This window comes from Zootermopsis nevadensis, unplaced genomic scaffold (assembly GCF_977971745.1).
Source record: "Zootermopsis nevadensis isolate Lab colony 2312 unplaced genomic scaffold, Znev_1.0 Znev_ptg000002l, whole genome shotgun sequence".
NCBI lineage: Eukaryota > Metazoa > Arthropoda > Insecta > Blattodea > Termopsidae > Zootermopsis > Zootermopsis nevadensis.
In genome coordinates this window covers 22066578-22085851 of record NW_028259134.1, presented here as the reverse complement: position 1 = coordinate 22085851, position 19274 = coordinate 22066578, and the positions used below count along the sequence as shown (strand labels likewise).

General features: G+C 40.9%; 1 protein-coding gene and 1 non-coding gene across 6 annotated transcripts in view; one reads left to right on the top strand and one right to left on the bottom strand.

Annotated features, from left to right (window-relative positions):
• ASPP (Ankyrin-repeat, SH3-domain, and Proline-rich-region containing Protein) overlaps positions 1-19274 on the top strand; it is a 211357-nt gene that overhangs the window by 97799 nt on the left and 94284 nt on the right. For all 5 annotated transcript variants that reach the window (XM_087353485.1, XM_087353495.1, XM_087353484.1 and 2 more), the window contains one exon: positions 14436-14491. In XM_087353485.1, the coding sequence (XP_087209611.1) occupies positions 14436-14491 (56 nt within the window). The remainder of the gene's footprint in view (positions 1-14435; positions 14492-19274) is intronic.
• TRNAM-CAU (transfer RNA methionine (anticodon CAU)) lies at positions 10033-10105 on the bottom strand. The gene has a single exon. It is a non-coding gene; the product is annotated as a tRNA-Met (tRNA).

Here is a 19274-nt window from a genome sequence, read left to right as displayed (position 1 = left end):
GGAATTAACCAACTGACTTGTTATGGGGGGGTCGCGTTGTGTTTTCTTTGAGGTACGGACTGAAACTTTAAATAATACTCTGATATTTTTGGTTTAAATGGGTGAGTGATACAAAGTGTCAATGATCGACTGATCTCTCTTGAAACCTTTTTCCTGACGATGTTTGTATTGTCAAAAAGTCGGATTGTATTCCTGTTCGTCGTTAACACCAGCAAGGCGACGCTAGGAACCTTGGTTGTGATGGAAATCGGCCTTTGCCATGTCGGGGTCCCACCCAGAGCATTCCTTCGCCGATGGCCATGTTGTCCGAACTGTTTCTATGCTACAAGGTCGATGGATCGTGTTTATGGGGCGTAGTGTTTCTCTCGTATGTGAAGAAATACGCGTTTTTATGCAAAAGCAGAATTTGCATCTGCAGTTTTTTTTACGTACGCTCGCGCGTATTTAGAATTTCTCGTCAGGTCGTCGTCCTCCTCGGTGCTGCCATAAAGACCGAGTGACGGAGTTGCCTATGTAACGGGATACTTTGCAGAGGTGAGATTCTGTTGTCTCATGCTCTCTGATTGTACGCTGAACACTGTCCTTCATGAGAAGCTCATTGCTGAGGTGGTTAAGAAATCCCTCTCCCTCGCCTTACCTTTGCCAGTTGATCACACCTTTTTTTTAATATCCGTTTTAATATTATCTTTACATCCACGCCTACACGTGGTTCTCACCGCTGTTAGGACTACAATTATTTAACTACCGGTGAAGTTCATATAGGATCAACTATTGACTTGTGGTCTATCAGGAAGGCAGATGGTATAAATCAGTGGTATTCAACCTGGGGTACGCGAAGACATCTTAGGGGGTACGTGAAATTTAAAAAAATATATATTATTTTATGATAAACACTAAATAATCAGTAATGTAATTTATTTAATTTATTTTAGATGTAGATTATATACTATGTATAACTTGAATTATACACCAACAACTTTGGGGGTACAAGTTTGAAGAGAAATTATATCTGGGGGTACGCGAAGAAAAGATGTTGAATACCGCTGGTATAAATAACTTTTTTAACGTGTCGAAATATTTTCGAAATTAAAAACTGTTGGTCATTTCAATTATAGTGAGTTTCTTTTTATAAAATTGTAACCTAAAACTTGAGTTTCTTGAAGTATCTGAAGTAAGTAAGTAAGTGAGTTGAAGCAGGCGAAGTCTTGTGTTCAGACACCAGTACGATGAAGTAAGACTTAGTTAAGACCCGTGTATTGCCGATGACATTGTCGCATTGTTTAGTGCTTCTTAATTTCATTACGCGGGGAAACAAAGTTTACGAAGAAGATACCTCTCGAGGTGATGAGCCCCGTGGGCGCAAAAGCGGCCTAACTCATTTGACTGACGTGTAAACCCCGAAGAGTCAAGAATGTATTATGTCTGTGTCTGCGAAAGTAAATTTTAACTCTCTGTTCGCTGAATTCTTTATTCTAAAATGTATTTTAGCCTACCGGCTGTGTTTCCTGGGACCTAGATATATTCCTGAGTAAGATTTTAGGTTATATCGACGTCGGGATGTTGCTCTGTGTAAGTCTGGTAGAAATGACCAGCTTTTTAGAAGGTGTTACAGATTCCATCATCAGGTCCTGATTCTCAGATATTCTTTTTTAATTTTACCATAGTTTTGATAGATTCATTGGCTGTCTTTGATTTATAGTTTTATTTTCTAGACTTACACCCAACTTAATGTCGTCAGACGGAATCATTTTTTATTTATAATATTTACTTTATTGTCCAATAAATTAGTACATCCGACCACATTGTGGAAAGTGATAAATTGTTATTACGAGACCCTTGACGCTGTAAATTCTGAGGTCTCGTTAAATAAACAAAAAATAAATAAACAAACAAACAAGTAAATAAACAAAAAATAAATAAACAATAAATAAATAAATAAACAAGCAATAAACAAATAAATAAACAAAAACAAACAAACAAACAATAAATAAACAAAAAATAAACAAACAAAAAATAAATAAACAATAAATAAATAAATAAACAAAAAATAAACAAACAAAAAATAAATAAACAATAAAGAATTAAACAACCAATAAACAAATAAATAAACAAAAAATAAACAAACAAACAAACAATAAACAAATAAATAAACAAAAAATAAACAAACAAACAATAAACAAATAAATAAACAAAAAATAAATAAATAAACAAACAATAAACAAATAAATAAACAAAAAATAAATAAAAATGTAGGCGTTAAAACACTTTATCCCGATGTGAGTCATGTTCGATCTGAAACCGCTTTAATTTAAATTTAATGGTTCGAAGTTTAACCTACTTTTGTGTGCATTGTTGGCACTTAAAGCATTGTTGCTGTGAGCGTCTTGTTCATTGTATGTACCGCTTCTAGCGCTAATTGGATTTCAGGAACTTCAAGCATACAGAGTGTTGGGTGTGTGTGTGTGTGGGGGGGGAGAATGTATTTTATATATCCACAGCCTCTGCAATAGAGCGATGACGTAATTTTGTTTCCTTGTGAAAATAATTTTTGAAATTTCTCTCTTTCGTTATTTCTACCTGTTCTCTCATTGTTTCGCCTTTTCATGTTGTCATATAATTAGTTTCTTGGCAAGAGACTTTTTCTTGTAACATTGTTAGTTGTTCAGTTAAACAGTATTCTGTTAGAGAATTCAAAGTTTGTAGGATCTGAGGATTTCGCGGTGGTGAATCTCGGCTGTAGTCTGGTAGAAGTTTACCGACGTTTAAGAAGTCATTATTTCCTCCATCATTATGGCACTCTGAATTACTTTATTTCCCTGTAATACTTTCAAGGTTATGTAGCTTTTAAATTCTTGAATCAGGCGGGATTTTTTGTTTGTTAAATTGTTGGTAACGCTGATTTAGAATCACGTGGCTTCTTACACAAGGTAGCAGGAAGTGTTTCTTATCAGAACGTGGTGTTGTAGTCGTCATTATTGTATTCTGTGCAGAGAAAATATTATCGATACTTACCTGATATCCTGTCTGGTGGTTTATTTACAGGAACACGAGCTACACTAAGATATAGCTTATCTGTTCGCGCGGAAATAGAATTAGTTATCCTTACAACAATGGACTCGGTATCTAGAACATGAAAATAAAACCATTCCAACTTTATAATCGTAGATAAGGGCCCCAAACAACATTGTAAGGGAACTGTTACATTGTTATATGTATAGTTGCTTCCGTTCGACGTTCAGATGTTTCAGCCATTATTGGACGACGTAATAACGCGTTGTGGGACTTTCCCCATGGACTAAATCCGGACGTTTTGAATGGATAACGATTCCGAGATGTGCTGCTTTTCGTATGCATGATTTCGTCAAAGAAACATAATGGTAAGACTAGCCGTGTAGTTTCTCGTTGCTAATTGAGGAAGGGTTATCATGGCTACCAACTTCAGAAGGTATTTTTTCCCGTGTTCATATTTTGTATGGGATTATTTGAAGGGACTGGTGTTTCAGAAGTAGCAGTGATAATTACTGTGAAGATGAGTGATTGCCCTGATGATGGAGGCAATAAGTACCTGTGAAACTTTGGTGAACTTCTACCAGACTACACGGCGTTACAAACCATTTGGTAACTCAGGAAACCGAATTTTGAACCAGTTTCGTTACCTCTCGAAGGCAGAGTGGTGTGTCGCCAAAGCGATAAATGTGTGTTTGTTTCGGGGCGAGGGGAGGGAAAGGTGGTCCTCTCTGAAGATACACACAGTGGGATGTTGTCTGGTGGCAGGCGGGGTCTCGCCTAGCGGAAGGGTGGATGTGAAATCTCATTGTTTGTGGAGGAGTGGGTTAGTAAGTATGTCACATCGTAGTGACGTAGGTGTGTGTCTACGCAAAGTACCGGGTGCGCCATAATACAACTTACTACTTGAGCTCGTTTGAGGTCTGCACGCTGAAATTGTTATAAGGCCGTGTGTAGTAAAATTCTGGTCGATTAAAAATTGTCTATGGAGAGTTTTAGCAGTAAAACCATAAAATAAACCGAGACTAGTCCGCACATCTCTAATTGCCCCTTATCAGCCTACTTGCCGTCACATAAGGTCCAATACTTACGAAGAGTTATCTTGAAAAAAGGACCTACAGAGAGAAATGTTTGTATTTCGCTGTAATCTTTTCTGTACATTCAAATTTCAGACATGTCAGTGTCGCGTAAACACGCGTGGGCCTTCTGCCAGTGCGAGATACACAGATTTAGTCTTCGGTGTCTGTGAGAAGCGCCCCTGATTTCCCATTCGTCGCCAAACAGGCGAGTGGGTTTGCTCAGCCTTGGATGCATGCAGCCCTGTGTACACTACTATAGGTCTACTCTCTGACTACACGTGACAAGGCAATATGAATGAATGAATAGAATATATAAATAAAGACGAGAAGATGGCTGACTTCTGTAAATTTGTGATCTGGCAATTATCGACCGACGTTTCAGAGGTAGTTACTTCCTCTATCATCAAGGCGATGAGTCAGTCAGCTTCTCGAAAACACTGTCTTGCTATTCGTGACTCATATCGCAGATGTTGTAGCCTGCAATTATCATTTCCGACAGTTAAGCTGTTGGAATGTGGGAAAAATACGAAGTGGGGTAATTTTATGGGTGTGGTGGCAACGCTGGGTGAGTCGGGATGTACCTCGTAGGACATCATCGGGAATTTTGAGTGCTTTGTTGTGTTCCCGGGTCATTTTACCCCTCTGACGTGTCTGCAGTTTCAGATATTGGCGTGACAATGCGAGAATGTTTCGACACTCTTTCTTCCTTCGTATCAGAACGTTCAGAACACTTTGTTTTAGTACCGACATCAGTTACCCTGTCCCAAAAACCATCTGTCTTCGGTGAGATTTCAGGTTCTCATGGCTTCGAGTATGATTATTGCTGTCTGTTGGGATGTTGCACCGTGTAGTCTGGTGTTAATTGACCGACGTTTCAGATAGCGGTGTTAAGATGCTACACCATGAAGACGTATCTCGAGATTTTAAGGAACGTCTGCCCACTTTATCCCACGGGGATTGACAGTTTTGTGTTGACGGAGTTTAATATTTGGGGCCTTAAATTAGGAAGACGGCACTTTAAAGTTTGAAGATTCGATACACCAGCGCGCAATTCGCAAAGAATGCTAACCCAACCTAACTCCAGGATGGGTGGAACGCAGATGTTGAGCATGAACTGTGTGATGTAGCGTTGCTGGCTCTGTCTGTGTAATCCCTCCGGAAGCCGGTTGGTCGCCTACAGCACGCTGACTGAAATGCGTGCCTGGTTTGTCGGCGCAGTGTATTAGCGGGGCTGAAAACATCTCTCACAGCTTCACCGTCACGTTAAACCCCTTCGTTTGTTGCTGAATGCCGCGTTAACACCAGAGGGCGGTCTAGGAGTTTATGTCGTGTTCTGATTTTTGTTTGCGATTAAATGTGAGGTTAATATTTCCTTCATTCCTTGGAATTTATTCGTTTTGGTCTCATGTCATCATTATTTTTCATCTTCAAGTTTATATCACTGATAGATCGTGCTAGATGCATGAGTGGACATACAGGAAGACTGATATTTTTGTAGGTGGATTGATACATGTGTTGGTGGACAATAAAATGGCTGCCTTCAGGGTTGGAGCGCAGTTTTCTATTTACAAATTATTTATCTACGCTTATTCAGAAGTTCAGACTATATAGCGTCGAATGTGAGGATGATATGAGTGATGAATCGGAAAGGATGTGGAACGCAGCGCTTGTGGCCTAATTTAAGGTACTATCCTGGTTGAACTGAGGAAAACCTCGGAAACCCCTGGACAGGTTACCTGGTGTTCGGGCCGAGATTTCAACCCTGCACCTACGAAGGACGAAGCGCCGTGTAATCTGATGTGAGTTTATCGACGTTTAAGGGGCACTTTCAGCGTCCATCATCGCCTTGATGATGGAGGCAGCAAACACCTGTGAAACGTCTGTAACTGATATCAGACTACACGGCGGTACAAGCCAGAATACGGTCAGCCACTCCTTTTCCGCGCCGTAAGAACCGGAAATCCGGGTATAAGGATGGATTGATTCGTGGACATTGCACTGGCAACTCCCCCTTGTCAGGCGTCAGGCACTGCAATTATAATGAAATTATCCAGTGAATTGGAGCCGGCAGTTTCCCATTGCTCTCTCTTCAGGTCACAAATGAGACGTGGGATTGCTGACGTGTTCACACGACAGCCTCCGTGCTCCATTCGGATGTCAGCCCCGAGTATACCCACCCTTTCTCTGTCACAGGGAACGCTGGCTGACGTTCAGGAACTCTAGAATCAAACCTAGCGCAGTTCACATTCGACGTTCCACAGCCAAGCCTAGTTGTTGTTCATCTTTATAATTATTCTTAAAAAATTTTCCAGTTCTTTTAAAACTTTATGAAATGGACTGGGCAAGTTTTGGAACTGCGCTGCTCATTTAAGTTCGTGGATGCAAGAACGAGTTACGTCCGCTTTGGTAAACGTTTTTAGAGAAGTTGACTGCGTAGTTGAACAGCATGTCTCTGTGCGTCTGTAGTGGTTCCTTCCGAGGTCTGCGATCAGCCAGGTTAGTTCTGTAATGAGTCACGCAATGAACTGAACTTGAGATCGTGTCTTGTAACGGTCCACGCTCTCCGTTAACTCTTTTTGTGGAAGAGACTTGCGTGTGAAAATTCAAAAATTTGCGTCTGTAGTCGGCGTAAGTTCGTTTTCATACACGTCTTTTGATTTTCACTACTGAGTCAAGACTCGCCACCGACCTCTGTCCTGAGCCAGATGAACCCAATCTACACCACGAAATCCAATTTCCCTACTAATCATTTTAATATCTTCTCCTGTCTACGTTTTGGTCTTCCGAATTCTCTCCTCCCTTCAGGTTCTTTCAAATATAATTTTGTCGCATTTATTATCCCGCTCATACGCGCTACATGTCTAGCTCATCTCATGATTCTTGCTGCCAACATTTGCCCTAATGCCTGAAGCTAAGCTTTGCTGATTTTTTTAAAAGCGATGGTTAATTTTGTCAGCAGAAATATTATTGACCGTGGTATTTGCAAAATAACCAAGAACTCGGATAGAAAATACGTGTATTTAAGATTGGATTATGCTTTGTCACTCTTGCTTTGTTTTACTCAGGAACATAACCTGTTGCCCAACTTCACGTGTTGTGACACTCAAAACACTGGCTTCTAGAGTATATAACCAAGGAAGGTGTTATAAAAACAGCGAAATTAGGTTTTTGTCTGAGAGTCCTTTGTGGTTCCCACGGCCAGTTTCGTCGAATAATGGCGGGAGCCTCAGGGTGACCCTGGAGCGACCTTGTACTTTTCATCGTCATTCGTTCTACTTGCTGAGTAGGCGAACCTTCACTCACGCGATCTAATTCTGGACGCGTTCTGTGTCAGATTATAAACGCTAGATCCAGAACAAAACATTTCACTTCATTTTCCACGAGAAGCGATAGATCTGCCGAAGACTTGTTTAATCTACAATTTGAAGCACGAAGAGAGAGAGAGAGAAAGAGGAAATTGGTGGGGGAGAAGTGAGAGACACTTCGATATCTGGGGGGGGAGAAAGAGCATCTTATAGCTAGAAGGTCCCCAGGCAATGCCCGCTCGTCCTTCTGTTAAGGATAAAGTAAGAGTGAAGGCGTTAGTGTGATGATTGGCATAAAAGACGGAATTTTGAATTTTGTATTAGAGAAAACTGCGGCTATTAATTTGGAAGTTTAGGACATTATTTAGAAGTTCCTACTGAGGGGTGTGGGGGGTAAATTTGAAGAAGCTCGTCTAAATGATATTTAAGAATTCAGTCCGTACCGCGAAGAAAACACAACACTTGACCATTACAAGGATCAACTGGTTAACGCTGTTTAAGGAAATAATCGCGCTGTTTATTTTGAGAATCATACGAAATCTATAAATACTCTTTTAGGTAAAATAAACAGTTACTGATTTTTAAGTGCGTGGTTCATATAGTTACCACTGAAGAGGTATATGCTTCTCAGGGAGAAGTAAGTGGTTAACGTCTGTTGAAAACGAAGATTAGCCCGTGGTTTGTTCACTCGTTATCAATGGCTTGTTCTGTTTCTGTGTTTCTATAGTAACTCTCACTTTCAGCTACTGAAAAGTTAGAGTTTAGTTCATAATTTGTAAGGTTGACGGCAGATATTTCATTTAATTTAAACTCTCAAATAATAACATGTTTAAAAGTTTGAAGCTTGGTGTTTAAAAATCGATTACTCGTTTTATCAACCACATATAAGTGTACGAGGGTAAAAGCGGCCGTTGCCCGAAGTTGAACAGTTAAAACTAGGAAAGAGGTCACTGCGTACTTTCACCTCACACATACGACTTAACTCGATGTGATGTCGAGACGAAGAACGTTGGAGTAGTAGTAGTAGTTTACCATTAGGCTGCTCAGCTAGCACTTGGCCTCCATTCCGACCTGCTTGTAGGTGAGTGCGTTTAGAAAGCCTCGCTTTATCTGTTCTGGTAGTGCGAACAGTGAAGTGGAATCGTATGTGAATTGCCTAGCAAGCAGGCGTCAGGCTTCATTGATGAGTACAGGCTCTTGTTCGTGAGAAAGGCGGTCTCATTAACTCAGTGGCTACATAGTCTCAGCTACTTAGGAGCGTCGTTTAATAAACTAAAAACATAAATAAATTACTCTGCAGTGCAGAGCGTCTCTTGAAAACTTGGTCTAGGCAAGAAATTCCATACCTCGAGGGCTTACAAAAACCCGCTTTTAGACAACTTCATTAGCCAGCTGAATCCATTACTTAATAATACTGAAACTTCTTTACTCTCCTTGATTCCATCGCCTTTTAAAATTATTTAGTCAAATGCTTTGATCCCTTGAAGCCGAAAGTAGTCTAATTAATACATAAAAACTAAGCCCGTACCGCGAAGAAAACACTACACTTCACCATTACAAAGATCAACTGGTTAACCTTGTTTAAGGAAATAATACGACTAAAACGCTAATTAACCTTTGGAGCCGAAGCTCTTTCAAATGAAACTTAAGAATTCGGGCCGTACCGCGAAGAAAACACAACACTTCACCATTACAAAGATCAACTGGTTAACGCTGTTTAAGGAAATAATCGCTGTTTACACTGAGAATCATCCGAAACTCGCAAATATAAGTTGTTTTAAAGGAATAAACCGAAGACATTAAATGGAGAATGATTATAAGTAGGTTGAATCTGCACAAGATATGATAATATGTCGTTGTAATCCACTTGCCTGCAGACCAGTTGAGATATTCACTGTTCGCCAGTTCGTGCGTGGAATTTATATTAAGTGGACCCCGATTGAAATGTTTGGTGCCTTATTATGCCGGGGCATGCCCCCGCGACAAGGGCGGACAGCCCCCCAAAAACTGAGTTATAGGGGCCTGACGGCGTCAGATCCATAGACCTGTTTGACTACATTTCAGTTCCGTGGCTGATAAAGACTGTGACGAAAATAAATTTTATGATCGTGTAGGTGTGACCAAAATATTACGTCGAACTTGATCAGAAATTGTGCAACAGGGCGGGACGTCATACCCTTATCATTTTCATTTCTGTCTTCCATTTTCTTCAAGATTCCAGCAGCCCTTTACAGAGTTAGTCGATGTAAAAATAAGGAACACCTCAACATCGCTTGAAGGCGAAGCTCGACGCGTTCTTAACCTCAACGCAAAAGAGAGAAGCAATGAGAAAATTTGGAGAGGGAGAAGTGAGAGACACTTCGATTTCTGGGCTAGAGATAGGGCATCTAATAGTTAGAATGTTCCCAGGCAATGCCCGTTCGTCCTTCTGTTAAGGATAACGTAAGAGTGAAGACGTTAGGGCGATAATCAGTGACAGTTTTCTAGCAGGGACGGCGGAATTTTGATTTGCTTGTTAGAGAATGTTAAAGCTATAAGTTGGAGAGATAAGTAATTTAGTTGATAAATTTAAATCGGGAAGTTAACTTGGAATGTAGGACCCATCTCAGCATTTGCTTAAATCCGGAGGAAAACAAAACATATGCCCCAGGTGAGGATCGAACTCACGACCTTAAGATTATGAGACTTACGCGCTACCTACTGCGCTACCGAGGCTTGTAAAAATTCGGTCCGTACCTCAAAGAAAACACAACACTTCACCGTTACGAAGAACAACTGGTTAACCTTGTTTAAGGAAATAATACGACTAAAACGCTAATTAACCTTTGGAGCCGAAGCTCTTTCAAATGAAACTTAAGAATTCAGTCCGTACCGCGAAGAAAACACTACACTTGACCATTACAAAGATCAACTGGTTAACCTTGTTTAAGGAAATAATACGACTAAAACGCTAATTAACCTTTGGAGCCGAAGCTCTTTCAAATGAAACTTAAGAATTCAGTCCGTACCGCGAAGAAAACACTACACTTCACCATTACAAAGATCAACTGGTTAACTTTGTTTAAGGAAATAATACGACTAAAACGCTAATTAACCTTTGGAGCCGAAGCTCTTTCAAATGAAACTTAAGAATTCAGTCCGTACCGCGAAGAAAACACTACACTTGACCATTACAAAGATCAACTGGTTAACGCTGTTTAAGGAAATAATCGCTGTTTGCTGTGAGAATACGAAACAGTGAACATTTCTAGGTTGTTTGAGCAGGTGGTGCATATAGTTACCACTTGGCCTTAACGGGTTAACCGCAGTGTTCGGTGGGGTCAAACCATTATGGTCCAACCAGGATTCCCCGGTGAGACCCCCATAGTTGGCCTCTGAACAATATGGGTGATATGATTATACCCCATCCCGTAAATAGACCACCTCCCACCCCTGCTTACAGTGTGTTACGGAATAAAGCAGTCACTGTGTTCAGTGATATTTTAACTCCATGCAAATGCGGGTTTTTGTGGGGACACCTCATCGTGCTAATGACGTCACAATCACTTTGCGATGTCAACTGCAGGCGATGCAAATGGCTGCTGGGTTGGTTGATGGCCTTGGCGTTTATTTTCTCATCAGTCAGGGCATATCACAAGGGTGGCTTTCACGGGAGCCTTGATCTATCCTCTGCCCGCCCAACACCGTCTCCATTTGTAGTCAATCTCCTCACCAACGGGTGTTACGAAGTGATCACAAAGCCAAATCGGAGAACCTGCTCAAAGGATGGCTGTCTTCTGGGTTACATAGCGCCGTTTAGTCTGATAGAAGTTTACTGATGTTTCTGAGGTCCTTGCTGCCTCCATCATCAGGGCGGGCGATGAGTAAGACCCCCGTGAAAACCTCGTATACTGTTGTTGTAGTACTATCCAAAGACAGTCGCCGTCTAGGCAGGCCACGACCACTTCCAAGCACTGAGCCACGTTCCATGATCGTCTTCCGGCAATATTCACTTTTGGAATAACGTCGTTAAATGATGTAAGAGAGAGAGAGAGGGGTAAGGTCAGGGAAGGATGAGGTTTCGTTTTCGGAGGTAGCTTTGAGATATGTCGTGACAGGATGCATGAAGTAGCCAAGACTTCTCTTTTAGGGCAAACACTTTTATGAGATCCTGGACCCCCCGAGGTGGGCGCCTTGTGACGTAGTTGTCTTCGGTCTTTGATAATGAGATCTGCAGCTGTTCGGTCTCCCATGCCGTCATGTTGTGAAGTTCTTGTTAAGGTGCTTAGGTATCAGGAAACACAGCGCCTAGTTTCGCTGGCAGCTCAAGATTAATGACCTCACCAGCACCTCGTGGTGCCAGATCGCCGGTGCTACCATCTGTTTCAGTTTGACAGTACTATTCTGGGACACATGGGGACCCTGCAGCGGCACCAGACGTGGGACCTCGACTCGTCTTACGCGTAACGTTGCACTGCCCACCGTGTGCCAGATTCTTCGAAAAAAAATTTCAACCCAGTCCGTCTTCTGTTAGAAACTTTTAATTTATTCATAGTGCTTACCCATCAGCAAAGTTTTGTAAGAAATTGACATTCACTCCATGAGTGTTACTGGATTTTACGACGCCTGGTATCCAGAGATATTTGTTGTGTTTCAAGCTGTCAGAGACAACAGGACGTCTATTATTACATGACTGACGTATATTTATGTAAATTCTGGGCTAATATACAGTGGATTCCGGTTAATTGGGACAAATCGGGACTAGAACACTTTTGGCCCAATTATGCGAAGTCCCACGTGACGAGTTAAAAAAAGGTTCTTTAATATTTGTCCCAAATAAACGGGCTGTGATGTATGTATTACCCTTTTGATGTTTGTTTAAGCTTTCGGTATGTATTATCTGATGCCATAATCTTGGTGGATTTTATAATTTATTTCGTGTGCTATACCCAGCTATTTTGCAGGAACAAATTAAAGGAACTGATCTGTAGAACAAAATGCGATAAAAGTGCTAAAGGATAGAGGAAGCTCTTTCAAATGAAACTTAAGAATTCAGCCCGTACCGCGAAGAAAACACTGCACTTCACCATTGCAAAGATCGACTGGTTAACCTTGTTTAAGGAAATAATACGACTAAAACGCTAATTAACCTTTGGAGCCGAAGCTCTTTCAAATGAAACTTAAGAATTCAGCCCGTACCGCGAAGAAAACACTGCACTTCACCATTGCAAAGATCAACTGGTTAACCTTGTTTAAGGAAATAATACGACTAAAACGCTAATTAACCTTTGGAGCCGAAGCTCTTTCAAATGAAACTTAAGAATTCAGTCCGTACCGCGAAGAAAACACTACACTTCACCATTACAAAGATCGACTGGTTAACCTTGTTTAAGGAAATAATACGACTAAAACGCTAATTAACCTTTGGAGCCGAAGCTCTTTCAAATGAAACTTAAGAATTCAGCCCGTACCGCGAAGAAAACACTGCACTTCACCATTGCAAAGATCAACTGGTTAACCTTGTTTAAGGAAATAATACGACTAAAACGCTAATTAACCTTTGGAGCCGAAGCTCTTTCAAATGAAACTTAAGAATTCAGTCCGTACCGCGAAGAAAACACTACACTTCACCATTACAAAGATCGACTGGTTAACCTTGTTTAAGGAAATAATACGACTAAAACGCTAATTAACCTTTGGAGTCGAAGCTCTTTCAAATGAAACTTAAGAATTCAGCCCGTACCGCGAAGAAAACACTGCACTTCACCATTGCAAAGATCAACTGGTTAACCTTGTTTAAGAAAATAATACGACTGAAACGCTAATTAACCTTTGGAGCCGAAGCTCTTTCAAATGAAACTTAAGAATTCAGCCCGTACCGCGAAGAAAACACTGCACTTCACCATTGCAAAGATCAACTGGTTAACCTTGTTTAAGGAAATAATACGACTAAAACGCTAATTAACCTTTGGAGTCGAAGCTCTTTCAAATGAAACTTAAGAATTCAGCCCGTACCGCGAAGAAAACACTACACTTCACCATTACAAAGATCGACTGGTTAACCTTGTTTAAGGAAATAATACGACTAAAACGCTAATTAACCTTTGGAGTCGAAGCTCTTTCAAATGAAACTTAAGAATTCAGCCCGTACCGCGAAGAAAACACTGCACTTCACCATTGCAAAGATCAACTGGTTAACCTTGTTTAAGGAAATAATACGACTAAAACGCTAATTAACCTTTGGAGTCGAAGCTCTTTCAAATGAAACTTAAGAATTCAGCCCGTACCGCGAAGAAAACACTGCACTTCACCATTGCAAAGATCAACTGGTTAACCTTGTTTAAGAAAATAATACGACTGAAACGCTAATTAACCTTTGGAGCCGAAGCTCTTTCAAATGAAACTTAAGAATTCAGTCCGTACCGCGAAGAAAACACTGCACTTCACCATTGCAAAGATCAACTGGTTAACCTTGTTTAAGAAGGAACAAAGACGAAAAAAAATCCGCGTTGAACTTAAACGGGCCTTTTCGATTAGTTAAATTAGACTTTTTGAACGAGGAGTTTAATTGAAAACGGTTTATTGCTTCTCAGCGAACTTGGTTTGAGGGACACACACAGACAGACAGACAGACAGACACACTGGCTCGATAACAAGTCTCACTTTCCTTATTCAAAAGGTAATTGGGTTAGAAATCCGCCAATTAGGTCAGCAGAACTGTAATTAACGCCGAACAGACGCGTGTACCGAGAACAGGGACAGTTGTCATGACAACAAAATTCCGGCAACGCGATGCTACGTGTCGTCCAGGAATGTTTTGCACAAAACGCACGTTTTCGCGGCTTGGCGTGAATATCACGGGACTGCAGGCAAATTCCAGGCATGCTATTGAACTGACTCGGCATAGGTTCAGTCGTAATAAATGATACAAATGTAAAACTATTATCAGAGATAAACTTATCACGTCATAAAGCCAGATTACCAGGAAATTAAAGGAGTAATGCCCATGAGTACGAAATAAGGTACTGCCTATCCATGACTCATAACCTTTCGTTTTCATTTACAGGTCGGCGCAAGGACACAAGAAATGGAATGAAGGAGCCGGGACAATTCGGTGAATCGGTAAGTCCCAAGCATTTGTTGCCATAGAAACCGGTGACGATCCGTCATTGGTCCTCGGTTTTTCCATGGCCGTAGCAACAATTCCGTACCGGAACAATATGAGTTCTTTCCAACGTGGATTTCCGCTTCATTCGATAGTTCCCACTTTGGCCACCAGGTCGTAGCACCTTAGTGTCCACTTCAGGACTTTTTTTAATAATATTCCGGGTGTGTCTTTGATTTGTTGCCTTTTTCGGCTGCAGGACCTGTATAAGTCTCGTCTTCATCTTCCTGTGTTCACCTGTTGGCTTCTCTTTCATGTAAGGAAGGAAGAACTGCAGGTGTAGAAACATGTTGTATTTTTGTATTTGGGCCCTGATCGTGTTGGAAGTGGTCGATGCGATCTTGCGAATGCACAACGAATGTCCTTCCACCGTTCAAGACACTTTGAATCTGAAAACAAAACCAAATTTTTGAAAGATCTGTCGCACTGACTATCAGTTTGTATGTGTTTAATCGGTGATTTATTTTATGTGAGTTTTGAAACGTGTGTCCTCTTAAATAAATGTTATATTACTTTTATTATTTTATTAATTAGGCGTATTTTATGTTTATTATACATAGCAGAATATGGGATATTGAATCTTTGTTGTATTTTGTAAGAGAGCATTTAGAATAGGAATTCACGCCGACGTTTCAGAGGTTCTTGCACCGACACAACATCCCATAATACAGCCATAGTTTGTTGTACAGTGTTCCAAAAATATATACAAACACTCAGTGAATTATATAAATACATTTTAATATATTAAACCGTGCTAGCATTGGCACTTTGTGTGTTTGTGAATCTCGTGTATCATCGTACATGTCTTCCGCAAATACAACACACAGAGTTCGATAACAGGGTTAATATTCCATAATATTTTGTTTATTTATCTTTTTTGAACACCCGGTATAATTGTGAAACGTAAGTAACAAAAAACCTTCCTGTATCTTTAAGTTCTCCCGATATCGTCTCTCCCTCCCTCATTCCTTCCAATATTCTTTCAATACATAGTTCTATAAACACGGGAATTTGTCTACACATTGCACAAAAAATCAGCAGACTGTTGTTTCTTGTTCTTCACTCCCATACGCGATCTCCCCCTCGACTGTTATTTCAGACTTGCGGTATGTATCTTACAGGATAACTTCTTACGACAGATGTGATCTTAGCGGTCTGCTGACAACTTCAGTAGGAAAATAGCACTTCTGTCTTATCTCGCGTGTCTTATCGCCCAGCTGTGATGACTCTCCCATCTATACGAACACCCGTAAATTGATGTACGGAGCATATAATTTGTTATGGAATTTCGTAGTCTCGTTAGGTATATTTTATTTTGTTTCAGTATTACTTAGCACTTCGTCGGTGTTTTCCCCTGGCTTGAATCTCGTCATCAAGACTTGCTGTACTGACGTTTTCCTCGTAACCCTTTAAGACATAGTGGTAATTATATGTAGCACACATTTTGACATTAAGTAACTTTGAATTTTGTCCGGAGCGTGTGTTTATGTGTTTCGTATGATTCTCAGAATAAGTCGAGATTATTTCCTTAAACAGCGTCAAGCAGTTGATCTTTGTAATGGTGAAGTGTTGTGTTTTCTTCGCGGTACGGACTGGATTCTTAAGTTTCATTTGAAAGAGCTTCGGCTCCAAAGGTTAATTAGCGTTTTAGTCGTATTATTTCCTTAAACAAGGTTAACCAGTTGTTATTTGTAATGGTGAAGTGTTGTGTTTTCTTCGCGGTACGGACTGGATTCTTAAGTTTCATTTGAAAGAGCATCGGCTCCAAAGGTTAATTAGCGTTTTAGTCGTATTATTTCCTTAAACAAGGTTAACCAGTTGATCTTTGTAATGGTGAAGTGTAGTGTTTTCTTCGCTGTACGGACTGAATTCTTAAGTTTCATTTGAAAGAGCTTCGGCTCCAAAGGTTAATTAGCGTTTTAGTCGTATTATTTCCTTAAACAAGGTTAACCAATTGATCTTTGTAATGGTAAAGTGTTGTGTTTTCTTTGCGGTACGGACTGAATTCTTACGTATTATTTAGATGGACTTTGCGCGACCCTTTCATTTCCCACACGTTCCATAAAAACTCGCATTCACATTGTCGGCTACCATTTGTCTGTCAGGACTGCAGTTTAAAACAGTGTATGAATTGTGTAAGAATGAGTCTACCATTAATCTTCGTGAACGTACACAGTTATTTCCCTGTGCTGAACGTAGGACAGTTCGCACTTCGCCACAGACATCTGATGTTCGGACGAGAGGCATTGGTGCACCTGTGAACCTGTCCTTAAGAGGCGTTCTGTAGGAAGACCCCACCACCTGCTGGGGAAGCGAAGAGAGCTCATAGTGATGGAGGACCTTAATGTTGTCTCATCAACCGATGAATATCATTTCCCCCACTCCCACCTTGCGAACGGGACCTTACGTGGCTTATTTGAAAGTGAAATTAAAATATTCGTCATGTCACGAATGTCATTTAGGAAGAATGATTTCATGGTCGAGATTCAAACAGAACACCGAATTAACCCTCTAAATGAAATTAATATAAGCACGGACCAGGTTAGTTGATCGGTAACGTTTGAACGTAATAACTTCAAAATTTGAAATGACATCTGTCCTGACTGCAGTTGTCCAAGGACTGGTGTTGAGCAACTTCAGACAAATCCCGGGGCTTTACTGCAATCAAAATGTGCCATTTCCGTGTTTGAAGCTATACAGACATTATCTGTGCAGTTGATAAGATGTTGTTAAACATAAAAAGACCAGTAGATCTGTGTGACAGGACATTCCCCTCTGTGTGTGTTTGCTGGGGCCGTGTGAACGATGACTGCCCCTCTGTTCCCATGAAACTGTTCACCAGATCATTGTTTCGTCATCAAGGGGGTCTTCTTCATGTCACCTGAGCTGCTACGTTTGCTACGTCGTGTCGGGTATCCCGAATAGCCGATCTTTAGACTTCTTGTACGAGTCATTTTAGGTCAGGTAAAAAAGTTACGAGACTTTCTGGTGATTAACCAGCACGTGTGTGGTAGTGGAGGTATAGCTCCACGTATTTTTAACACCGGTAGTTGATGAAGGTGAGTTGTTAGCTTGACGCCCAGGCTGCTTTGTCCCTGGAAAAGGACAACTCGGACAGAAGTCGCCTGGAAAGGAACAGTCTAGTCTAGTCACTTCCCTGACTCCAGTTATGGCTTCAGTCCTTTGAAACCGAAGCTCGCCTAACTAATATTTAAGAGTTTGGTCCGTACCGCGAAGAAAACACAACACTTCACCATTACGAAGTTCAACTGGTTAACCCTTTGAAGTCAAAGCTCGCCTAAATAATATTTAAGAATTCAGTCCGTACCGCGAAGAAAACACAGCACTTCACCATTACAAGTATCAGCTGGTTAACGCTGTTCAAGGAAATAATCGCTGTTTATTTTGAAAATCATATGAAACCGAGAAATACAAAATGGAAAAGCTGTTATATGACGTAAAATACACATCTGGAAATTTCTTTCAAAACATGCTACGTATGTTTCATCTTGGAAATTTTTAAAGGAATACAAAGAATATTTTCTGACTCTGAAATTAGATACTACAATGCGATTAGATTCGCGAAAAAAGACGTTCATTTGTGTCAGCTACAAATAAGCGTGAAGAGTAATGAGGTATGCATAATTGCGAAGCGCGTATTTTGAAAAAAATAAATACATAACGTATACTCCATCTAAAGGTAGAGGTTTTATTCGTTGAAAATATGCAATGAGTTGCGTGGCTTAGTTCGATATAAAATCTGATAACTCTTCTTACCATTCCATTTGTCTGAATTCGCCCCGAATTTTTCTAATAAAGTCTACTTCACTTTACTAGATTAAAAAAAGGAACGCCTCTTGAATGCAGCGCTCAAACTGAAGACTGAAATGAGGCAGATAACGCAAAAGACAGGAACAAGGACCCAAGCAGCTTTTTTTGGATTCGTTGGTATCCGAGCCTTTTTTACGTCTCAATTATATTCATTCAGGGGTAGACAAATGTTTTTCTGCTTGTAATTAGCCGCCACATTTCACACCAACTTAAGACAATAAATATTACGAGGCGCGTCCTCAAAGTAAGTTTCCCTGGGGCCGTTTACAGAAACAAAACACAATTTCATGGAAATATTTATTGCAACAGATACAGCAAGTGTCCAGCTATTTTTCAACATATTCGCCACCGGAATTGAGACATTGGTCATACCGTGGGACCAACTTTTGAATACCTGTGTCGTAGAAGTCTGCCGCCTTGGATTGGAACCACTGTGTGACAACCATCTCCGCCTCTCTGTCATTCACAAAACGCTGACGCTGACCGGACAGGAATTTCTTGAGGTGTAGGAAAAGATGGAAATCACTGGGAGCGAGGTCCGGGCTGTAGGGTGGATGATTAAACACCTCCCAGCTGAACTCCTGCAGGAGACTTGCTGTCCGTCGAGCCGTGTGCGGCCTAGCGTTATCACTGACCGCACTACACAGTCGGCGGGAGCTGGAATAAGAACCTCCATCTTCAACAGCTGCAACGATGCTACTGTGAGAACGCGGGAAGTGCCGTTAGTGCATGCGCCATGCTACGTCATTGCTCTATCACGTACGCACAGTCGCTTCGCGCAATATAAGGTTTGCTAGCTGTGGGACGAGTGGGAAACTTACTTTTGGGACGCGCCTCGTATAAATGAAATAACTATGACTGCCTTGAGATATTTTTGGTTTTGGCAGACGCATATGTCGTGGTCTTGTA